The following is an 11,468-nucleotide window of genomic DNA, read 5'->3' as shown; positions in this document are numbered from 1 at the left end:
CTTGCTCCAGCGCGCACTATGGAAATTGAGGGCGTGAAGCAGTCCTGTTCTTCCTCATTGTCATTGGTCCTTCCCTTTGTGTGGAGCGGCAGCTGCAGCTTCAGGAGAGCCACGGTCGAAAAAAAAAAGGAGCAGCTCCTATTCAGAGCAAGCCTACGCGACCGACTGGGCAAATGGGTGGAGCTGGGAAATATGGTAATTTCCTCTGGAGGAAGTGACCAAACTGTGGTGGAATGCACTGAGATTATTGGGAGTTCAGCGGGCTGCAGCGGGGAAGCGATAGCCGAGCCGTGGCTAAGGGGCAGAAGACCTAAACTCACGAAAAACATGCCCCACTTTACAGTGGTACCGGTGGAGGATAGCGCTCAGTCAAACTATGACAGCCTGGAGGGGATCAACTGGGTGGACTACAGAGACACGGGGCAGGGATATTCGGGATATACAGACACAGTGAGTTCTGATGGTAAGCCCTGAAAAGATTCCAACTTTTAAAAACTTTTTTTGTGCTCTGAAAACATTAAAATGGGAGATATGGGGGAAAGCATGAGTATACAGATATAAGTTTTTTTTTTATTATTACTTTAAATGTGATTTGGAGAGTTTGAGCAGAAATCAGTTGAGCAGTCATTCTAAACTTTCTGTACGTTACCTTGCGGCTGTAGGGTAACCATGGTAATGTAAAGCCGGCGGTTCCGGTGACAGTTGTTGGGCAGTGTTTGATGGCTCGCACCACGGGCTCTTTTAGTGCTTTATTCTGGGTATGCGACAGGCCCCCTGAAAGCTGACGCACGTAGGCAGCAGGGATCTGAGACACGCCGGAGCAGACAATGACGCCATGAGTCCTTTCAAAAGTAAGCAGATGGCAAAGTTGTCTGTAGTTACAAAGGCAAAACAACTGAGGTTAGGGAGGGAGGAGGGGGGGGGGGACTGGGGGGGGCTGGGGGACTGTGGGACCGGCAAGGGGGGCTGTCATCAGATTGCCTGACGCAAGAGGTAGCAGGAGCATTCCCGAAATCAGACAGGCTCCCAAGTGTTCTCTCCCACAAAAGCCGAACTTTCTGTGCGTGCTGGAAAGTGCCTTCAGTTCTCTGAAGGGGAGCCACAGCATGCTGGCAGATTAACAGGAAAAGTAACAGTTCTCCTGCTTGACTTCATGACTGAGGCAGAGCTGCAGCCACTCCCTAGGACAGGGGCAATGGAAACGGGTGAGAGTGAGGAGTTTTATAGCCGGAGGGGAGGATTACGTGGGATCGGTGCAGATTTGTAAGGGCTGGCACGGGAATCGACGCGAGCTTACCCGAGGGGCTTAAAGTAGGGGGGAAGGCACAAGACTGTTCTTCAACTAGAAACCCCCCCGCCTGTCCCCTCCCCCCCCCTTACCACACACACCCTCTACAATAGTGCCCGGCCTACCATTTAAGGGCTCTGACAAAATGAATAAAACTGGGAGTACACAGTGGTGAATTATGTTAGCACAGTGGACTGGGAATGTTCTAGTCTAAAAAACAACTTGGACAGCTCACGATGAAGTAGCCGCTCTCTCTGCTTGGCAACGGTCCTGAGAATCTTCTTTTGACGAAAAGATATAATTTGTATGTCAAGGCCCCGGCTCTGCTGCGTGACCTGTAACGCGAACCATTCTTGAACAATGTGGCACTGACACAGCGTCCACAATCACAATGGAGGCTTCCTGGTGTAATCAAGCTCAGGCATCTGGGTCTCTAATTGCTCCCAGGAATAGTTAGCATGTGTGAAACACGTCCATTTTTTCCACACCGTATTAATCCTTGTGAAAGAATCATGTCAGGCTTAACATGAGTATCATGCTTAGGTCTTCCATGAGGGGGAATTTGTGAATTATAATTTAAGTGGCCTGAAATGACCTGTATGGTGTTCAGACTTTAATGTAAAAGGCAGACTTTTGTCTATGCCATTGTTCTTGTCCTGGCATTACAATTTCCCTTATATGTAATGAACTATTTCTGCCAATGTTATTAAACCTGTAGTAGTGCTATGAGTTCTGCCACACTCTGGAGCTTTTTCAGGCTCCAGGAGAGAGAGAGAGACAGCAGTGAAGACAGGAGGAGGTTCTGGTGCTGAGTCTAACCGCACGATCGCTTGTGTTTGTGGAAAATGGAGGGTTTTGGGCAGAGGCCGACACACTTCTTGGCATTTATAAAGAGGGAGGGTAGTGTGTCTGTGTGTGTACGGTATGTGTGTGAGTGTGTGGGAGGGGTCGGGTGGGGGGAGTCACAGTGCCAGCCTTGTTCCAGACTCTGAGTAATGCTCCTTTCCCTCCTCATCTACACAGAGTGGCACTTGTGCAGGGTCGCCACTTCAGTGCAGACGCTGCAAACCACTACTGGCATTCCCGAAAATACACTTCACGTTCCCGAGAGTGACTGTGTCATTATCTGTCACACTATTTGCCTCCTATGAATTCTGAGTAGATGTAAAAAAAAATATGTGTTAAGAATAATATACTGTATGTAACTCATAGGGTATTTGCACAGCACACATTTACTATAAATGTAATTTTATTTTTAAATCTACACTAATAAAATCACATTTTTTGTGCGAGATTTAGTAAATCGAGGAATGAATTTCATTTTTATTCCTAAAAATGTGATTGTGTGCGGCTGCAGCTACACGTAGTTCAGTAGACCGGTACAGGAGGTTAAATGTGTACACAAAACAAATTAGGTACAGTACCTTGATGAAGGGGTTGCTCCTTACCTGTGAGAGGAGTCTCTTCCTTTCTGGGTAGAAGCTTATCTTCCTGACCGCCAGAACATGCAGTTAATTGAACAGACACGTTGAGACGGGGGCCCTGCCGGATGGCCCGTTCTGTTAAGGCTCTGGACTAGTGTTTGAATGGGCCTCTCAATCCGCCTCATCTGGTCTGGTTTTGAATCTGGGCCATCTGTGACACTTGCCTGAAGCCCTGCACGCTACTACACAATCAGTGCTACGCCACTTATTCGCTTTCTAGCAGCAACCCCGCTGGTCGATCGGGGCGCCCACGAACGGTCAACCTGTTGAGCTGCACCTGATGCGTAGACCTTCCTCCCAACTCACACCTATGCCTACAGCCCAGCTTGTAGAATGCGGTGTGATGAGCAGCGGCGGCTGGTATCACATTTTAGGGGACAGAGTGTGCTTTTTTTGGGCTCTTCCGAATCGAAAGCAGATGTGGCATTGATGAGCGCTGCTAATGAACGAGACTATGCTGATAAAAAGGGAGAACATTTTAAATAAACACTGAGACAAATGTATGCACATTGCAAAAAAAAAGATGGAGCATTGATGGAGCATTTAGATTTTGCAGGTAGCTTACTCTGGCCTGTATAATGTATAATTAAGTATTAATGCCATGTATTTAATAACAAAACTGAAGCAAGGGATACAGACTGAAACAAAGAGAAAGTGTCTCAAGGTTTTGTTTGTGATTTGTGAGGCACTACCACACACACACACACACACACACGCACTCACACACACACACACACACACGCTCACACAAACACACACACACACACAAGCAATGCCTCACAAAGTACAAACCATGTGAACGTAGATGGCCTTTGAACACAAATGAAACATTAGTAGACTTTCTGAAGAGCACCCCAGCACCATTAACATATATACAAGGGCCAACAGAAAAGAAATTTTGATAGCAGTGATTTCCTCTAATGTTTTGCGGTGTTAATTTTGCTTGGAGAGACACACGCCTCATTTCGTGAGCTTTTTGTGCAGCCCTTGTTTTGTAGCCTTCCCTTCCACATTGCTGTCATTTCTACACCATTAACCCGCATCAAAGCCAGCCCACAGGTTTCAAACACAGCAGGCTGGAATTCCACTGCGTTGCTGTAGTCCAGCGTTTCTGGACCCAGTCCACACCGTAATGACTGCTGATGAGGAGTTCTGCAGAGCATTTTTTCCTTTAACAACGGCATACCAGTGTGAGCTTGGTCCATACCACACTGAATGATAAACTTACACGCATTAAAGATAACAGACCATTGTAATTGTGATGAATTGGTCTCACACGTATTTTATCACGATAATGTGTATTAAATAAGCGGTGATGTTAAATTAACCAGCAAACTGTTATAGAAAGAGTTAAAGATATGTTAGCTAGACAGCTTTAGCTCTCAGCGGCCATACAAAGAACAGAGCTGGAATTATTTACTTTCCAGTGCATCATGGGGACTGAATTGGATTACTTGCATGTACATGTGGTATGGCAACGCTATTCATTAGTATGAAATCAGCTGATCAGCATTACAATGATCTGATAAAGCAGACAAAACAGGTCTTATTCAAGATACTTGCATATTTGAAAAGGGACCAAACTCTTTGGTTACTTAACAGAGGGGGTGAGGGAAAGCATAGCTGCACACATTTCACAAATGTATATCATTTCTCCCCACACGGTATGTCAATATTTAACTGCATATTCTGCACAGGGAAGTTCTATCTGTAACCAAATTCAATTGTGTTGACATTTAGAAACGGAGGTCTGCTATCTCCAGAGGTGGAAAGTCAAGGGGTCGGAAAGTAGAAGCCCCGCCATGTGTTCCTTCCACCCATGAACTCAGCTAGCTGATTTCAGTAATTCGTTCAACCTTCTGGCTGAAGAACTGTGCTAATTAGCAAATCCAGGTGATTGCAACAAAATACTGGGAGGAGGACTTTTACTTTGTTAACCTAGATTTTCCACCTCAGTCAATCTCCTTGGACTACACACCTCTGCCAAAAAGGTAAAGTCCAAGCCATGCAAATTCAGGATTATTACTGATCATCCCAGCTTTCACTAAGAACCTATTCTGCTGTGTACGCATTGATTACAAATATGTGCACTACACATTCATGTAATAATATTGTCAGCACAGACCTGTGAGATGAAAGGCAATCCAATAGTTTTCTTGCATATGTCATGAATGACGCAGAGACTATGAAGGACGTTCTGGCGAAAGCTGGTCGACTGTGAAGGAGAGTGCGTGCGGTCAGGAAAGTCCTTCTGTACTGAGGTTGATTACCTGTGGTATATGAATGCAAATGGGCCTAACTATAAACTTTTGGGATTAAATGTAAGTTTTAAAGGTTTAAGGGTTAATCCACCCACCGGCCCACTCAGACTGCCCTCAGTTCTGACCTCACAAACTCACATATCTAGAGGGCTGGTGGGCTCCAGGTAAATGAGTTTAACAGATTAGAGAATTTGCCAAGTAACAGCAAGAGGTAAAACAGGCTAAGAAGAATTAATGCCTCTTAGCCTTCATTAAGTCCATCTTAAATGTTCATTAAAAGAGAAAGGCCAAACATTTTTGACAAAAATAGGCTTTGAAAATAAGGAGCTAAAAGAATGGTAAATTGTTTGCCGTGGTTAATCAGCTTTCCCACATATTGTGCTGCAAATGCTGTTTTTGTGATTTCTTAAATATCAACAAAAAAGTTTTGACATTAACTCTGAGGCTAAAAATAGCCTCTGCCAGCCAACAATGAAAGACAAATAGATACAATACACCGATGAGTGCACACACACACACACACACACACACACATACAGATACACATACACACATAGACATACACATGCCTATACACAAAAATATGTGCATGCACAGACTCACATAAAGTGTATGTTCCCTATTCTGGCTAACAAAGCCACTTACCGAGTACTTTCACAGCATAGAAGGGCTGTGGTTATGTGCAATATTATTGCCCAACAGTTGTTTGTGTCAGAAGTCACAATCAAATGAAGCTTAGAACCCATGTGAACCTTGATCCCTGCCTGTGTGACACTTGTCTTTCCAGCTTTTGACTCTGCGCGTTTATGTACTTTGAAAGCGGTTTGTGTGTCAGATCTTCAGGTCAAGCAGTGTTACTGAGGACAAATCCATTCTGTGTTCCCTGTTGGGCTTCACTTTGTTTTGTGTCACAGAGACCTGAAGACTGAGGATAGTGAGCAAACAGTAGACGTACTAAATAGCTAAACCCCTTTTTGAAACAAATTTAAGCAAGTGCCATTCTTTTCAATGTTAATGGATACTGTGAGTACGACAGCCACGGTAATCACCACAAATGCACTTTAATGATCAAAAACAAATCAAAGGGTACTTGTTTGAATTAGGCCTAGAAGAGCCAAGTGTACTGCACTGGACTGAATGGAAGCTGGAGTGTTCTCAGGGAAATGTTGACAGGTCCTTACACATACACAGCCACACAGCATCTCTTCATTGTGCAAAGTTGCTCCGAGCACATTCTATGATGTCACTCAACACAGACCAAGGCCGTATCCATATTTTACTCTGGTGTGGGCTTCTGCCTGTGGCCGTTTTTCATAAATAGAACCATGATGAAGAAATACAAGCATAAGTAGCAATTAAGTGGGAGGGAACGGTTCCACCAATCCAAAAAAGCAAAAAACCATGGCCTTTATATGTATGTCACATCCCAGTGGGTGAAGGCAGTCTAATTTGCATCCTAAAAATCATAAGACAGTTCTTTGATCTTTAGTATGTTCATCGGCAGGTATAACATGGGACCTTAATCTATAAAAACATTAGGAATTGGCCTAAAAAGTCTTTTCTCCATGGAGGTGGAATTCCAGAGGTCAAAGAGTAAAAGTTGTGCTGTGTGTTTCTTCCACCCATGAACTCAGTCAGCTGACTTCACTGACTAGTTCTACATCCTGGCTGAAGAATTGTGCTAATGAGCAAATCCCAGTGATTGGAACAAAATACTGGGGAGGACTTTTACTTTCTCAACCGGGATTGTCCACCTCTGCTTATCTGTGCAACTCAGAAAATGTAAATTGGCTACCTTCACATTTGGCTTGCACATATGAATGTGTGACAACACTGCCTGCTCAACAGTAAGACCCTACAATTCCTATCTATATCTGACATCCATTTGCCTATTTTTATTACATTACATTACAGGCATTCAGCAGACGTTCTTATCCAGAGCGACTTACACCAGTTTTTTTTTAACCTGTTGGGTAGTGTCTGATGGGTATTTGAACATGTACAGTACTAATAAAACTCTGTATATATTATATTGGCGTATTATGTTTGTCTACAGTAAATATTAAAATGTAGTGTTATCATGGTGCATGTTTCCTGAAAGGATTTGCACAGTGGCTAGGCTTCTGGAGCAAGGCTGCCGGGCTTAATTGCCATTACTTTGATCTCCCTGATCTCAGCTGACTTGCTCAGACTTGTCATGCAAGTCCAAGGTTGGTCTCTCAAAACAGCATACAGCAGGGGTTCGAGGGCTTTCATAATATCCCCGCTAATCTTTCATCTGTTTTATTAGAAGTACGACGAGAAGGTCACACGTACGGGACACTGCTCCGCTGGTTTGATTAAAAGGATTTTCATTGTGAACAGAAATGGGACTGTCAAGTTGCCAAGAGCGGTCAAGAGTTACAGAATTAAAAAGCCATTATATAAAACAAACGTTTCCCTCAGACAATAATTTTCTCAAAAAAATATAACCGAATGAAAAACAAGTCACTCAACTAGCAATGTACAGGCTTGTGTTTTTGTTACTGTAAGTGGTGTGTAACTTTTAACACCTAACTCTGGTACCACAGACACACATAAAATGAGAGGAAATGTGACTTAAATGTAAACTACCAGTAGGGGGAAGCATTTACCAGAGCAAGCTTCACATTTTCTTTTTCTGTGCCTGCGCAGATGTCTTTTAATAAAAATAGTCCTGGCACAAGCACATCGTGGAAAATTGAAATGTGTTGCTTAAGGATACACTGTAATTGCATGCTGAGCATTGTACATTGGAGCCCTTGGCTTGTTTTCTACACAGGAGACTTTGTTGTGCTTGAACGTAGCATTATATAAACACTGTGCTCCACAATAAATAGGAAAATACCTAAGAGGCAGCTGTTTGGCTTGTCAAGAATTATTCACAACATCTCCCTCATGTAACCCCGTATGGGTTCACTCAAATAATCAGTCAGTGAAATGTTTTATTTTGGGTTTTTATGACAGAATTAAGGAAGAAGAGTATTTTGATATTTGCAATTAGGTTGATTACCGTTTTTTTGTTGGTTAATTGCAATTTTACAGTAGTGAGCTACACTGTAGAGAAATGCCCCAACCAGCCCAACTGAGCTAGCTGTATTTTATGGGGTAACATATACATTTTTCAATGAGTTATGCTGGCCTCATGTGGTTTTTAACATTAATATTTTGGTGTACGTGTATATATTTACATATAATGAGTATATGTGTGCAGATATTTTGTTTGGTTGGAGAATTTACACCTTGTAATTGCATAAGTACTGTCCTTCATGATAATTTAATTAGTCTTCAGTAGAACTTCAGTGCACGTGTGTGTGTGTGTGTAGGTGTGTGTGCGTGTATGTGAGTATGTGTGTGTTTATGTGAGTGTGCATGAGCATGTGTGTATGTGTGCATGTGTGTGCGTGTGCACGCGTGTGTACGTGTGTACGTAGGAGTGCGTGTGTATGCATGTGTGTGTGTAAGCGTGTGTGTTTGTGTGAGTAGGTGTGTGTATGAGCATGTTTGTGTGTGTGCGTGTGTGTGAGTAGGTGTGTGTGTGTGTGTGTATGAGCGTGTGTGTGCGTGAGTAGGTGTGTGTGTATGAGTGTGTGTGTGTGTGTGTGAGTAGGTGTGTGTGTGTGTGTGTAAGCGTGTGTGTTTGTGTGAGTAGGTGTGTGTATGAGCATGTTTGTGTGTACGTGTGTACGTAGGTGTGTGTATGAGCATGTTTGTGTGTGTGCGAGTAGGTGTGTGTGTGCGCGTATGAGCATGTTTGTGTGTGTGCAAGTAGGTGTGTGTGTGCGTGTGTGTGAGTAGGTGTGTGTGTGTGTGTATGAGCGTGCGTGTGCGTGAGTAGGTGTGTGTGTATGAGTGTGTGTGTGTGTGTGTGCAGAAACGTTAAGGCACGTCCCTCTCAGGGAGCTCACGCACAGTATCAGTGAGGCCCTGATCCAGCCTGGCTCTGGTCTGAACACAGAGCACTCTGCTGCAGCTGAAGGATGGCCCATCAGGAAGGGAGTAATGGCAATATAGCCCACAAGCCTGGTGAGTGGGGTACTGCACCTCCACTTTAAGGAGCAAGATGAGGTCACTTCATTTCAGTCCCTCACTCTGCCCCTTAAAGCCAAACATCCTGAACGGTAAAAGTAACATCAAGATTTATGTCACTGTTTTGTAGCCGAATTGGCAATACAGGAATCCAGAACTAGTGATTTTTCGTTTATGTCTATTAAATATGCATGGTCACTTTAATTTGTGGCCAGTATTTAGGCGGACTCAATCTACGAACAGTAACCTACCGTGCTCGTTAGATTAACCAAGCAGCACAGTCTTGCTGAGCTCTTTCTAACCAGGAGATACTCTTAGTTTCAATAAATATATTTGAGAATGAATACATCTTAAATAATTATAGACTGCAGCATTGTTATGGATATAATCACCTTTAAAGAAAAAAAGGATCATATGATTAATCATGTAAATACTGGCCTGTCTGTATTCGATTGTGCATTGTATTTTAAAAACGTAAAAAACGTTAAAAAAAAAAAAATGTATCTCTGAAATGTCACAGGGATAGTATTATGTACAAACTACATAGATTCCCACGATAAAGTATTAAAAAAACACATTTTATTTTACAGTAAATTTTTAAAGAGATATATAAAGAATTATATCATTAAGTATACAGTCGATCAGGCAAGGAAATTTATTGTGCTTTGATTGAAAAAAAAATCCCTTTCCTTTAAGTAGAAAAATGATTTCAACTGTATACTGGTCATATTTGTCATAATACAATAATATGCAAGATATTCGACTTATTATTTGTATATACACGTACGATATATATATAGCAAGGTGTGCATTGATGCCTTTGTGGGGTGAACAGCTGTTGCCAGGGATTGAAAAGATCAACATTCTGAACATTTGCTTGTGGACTAAAGAGACAGGAAGATTACATGTGCCTCAGATCAGACAGAACTCTTGATAACAAATTAAAAAGTGGATGTCTTGTCTCAGATTCACTGTTCCAAGATCAGGACTGTATTCTTGGGACCTAAAGATAGACTTTCTGTGTGCTCGGCAGGCTTATTTGAAATAAACCTTTTTGTTCCGTCCAGTATAATCCGCTAGTGTATATCATTCTTGTTGAATTGCCTGTGATGCTGAACCTTTCTGAAAATAACTGATACATTAGTATAGAACTGCAGCACTGTGCTATAATTGAAGGGGACTGTTAGTTTGTGTTGTTCTGACGTCATGTATGCATGGTGGTGCAGTGGATAGTGCCGTCAGCTCACAGTAAGGAGGTCCCAGGTTCGAATTCCGGCCCAGGCCTTTCTGTCTGTTTCCCCAGTGTCCTTGTAGGTTTCCTCAAAACTATCCTTGAGTTTTATACTTAAATCTATCTATTTTAGCTCTGGGATGTTTCTTATTTCTGACATGTTCTGACATATGTGCATTCTAAAGTGATTAAATTAATTAACAGGCTTGGATCTTGTTGATTTAAAAAAAAAAATATCTGAACTTCAGACTTAACTTTCAAATTACAAGTTAAACGAGGTAAAGGTTAAATAATAAGCAGACATGCCTAGTCTGTGAATTCACTTGGATTATTCAGTTTGTCCAGTGAAAAAATCAAAGTAAAATCATATTGTTAAAATTTCTATATACTTAGAAAAAGTTGGTGTTATGTGTTGGTGTTTGCTGTTATGTGTTGTTGTGTCAAACTAGCAGTGGATATTTCGCATGTGTAACACAGTTTGTGTGCAGATGTTCTGTTTCAAATTCTGTTTCACATATGGTAGGAATCCAGCGAGGGAAAACGAATAAACAAAATAGTTTGATCAAATTGATTTCACAACAATATGGTACCAGTATTACATTTAAAGTAGAAATTCGGTTTAAATTCCAAGAGGGAACTGAATGAGTCTGCTATTGACCTTTCTATTGTCAAGTGACTGTTAATACTGTAAAACGAGCCCAGAAATAGCAAGGAAAGGACAAGGGCTAATGTATTCTTGGGTGGGAGTAAAGTAATACCATCTGTACTCGTCAAAGCTGGCTGCCGGCAAAAACACTGTGGTGTTTTTTTGTAAGACATTTTCATTGTACAGTATTGTTATTTATGTGTCCATGGTGATTGGGATTCCCCATGTTCCACAACTGCTTCCTCCCTTTAAAAAAAGACAAAAAAAACATTTTAACTGTTATTTCTGTCTCTCTCTCTCAGGTCATGGAAACCATAAAGAGGACAGCCCCTTTCTCAACAGCCCAGATGCTGCATCAAAGAAAAATGACTTCTACGACAGAAACTTGGCTTTATTTGAGGTTAGTTGTACACTTTCATAGTGTACTCTTGCCTTCTTTAAATACTCAGCTTTTTATAGCCAAACTCTGGTCTTCCCTCAGCGAATACAACTGACAGTTATTCTCCCTTTT

The 11,468-nt window shown here is 42.1% G+C and overlaps 1 protein-coding gene across 1 annotated transcript in view; it reads left to right on the top strand.

The window, feature by feature from the left end:
* The first annotated feature begins 215 nt into the window (after nucleotides 1–215).
* slc12a4 (solute carrier family 12 member 4) overlaps nucleotides 216–11,468 on the top strand; it is a 24,625-nt gene continuing 13,372 nt past the window's right edge. Inside the window, exons 1-2 of the mRNA XM_064313251.1 lie at nucleotides 216–463; nucleotides 11,260–11,357. Of these exons, the coding sequence (XP_064169321.1) occupies nucleotides 328–463; nucleotides 11,260–11,357 (234 nt within the window). The 5' untranslated portion in view covers nucleotides 216–327. The remainder of the gene's footprint in view (nucleotides 464–11,259; nucleotides 11,358–11,468) is intronic.

The sequence above is a fragment of the Anguilla rostrata genome, chromosome 16 (assembly GCF_018555375.3).
Source record: "Anguilla rostrata isolate EN2019 chromosome 16, ASM1855537v3, whole genome shotgun sequence".
In the NCBI taxonomy this organism is placed as follows: domain Eukaryota; kingdom Metazoa; phylum Chordata; class Actinopteri; order Anguilliformes; family Anguillidae; genus Anguilla; species Anguilla rostrata.
Note: the sequence above shows the minus strand (reverse complement) of the source record. Positions and strands in the feature narration are given on the sequence as shown.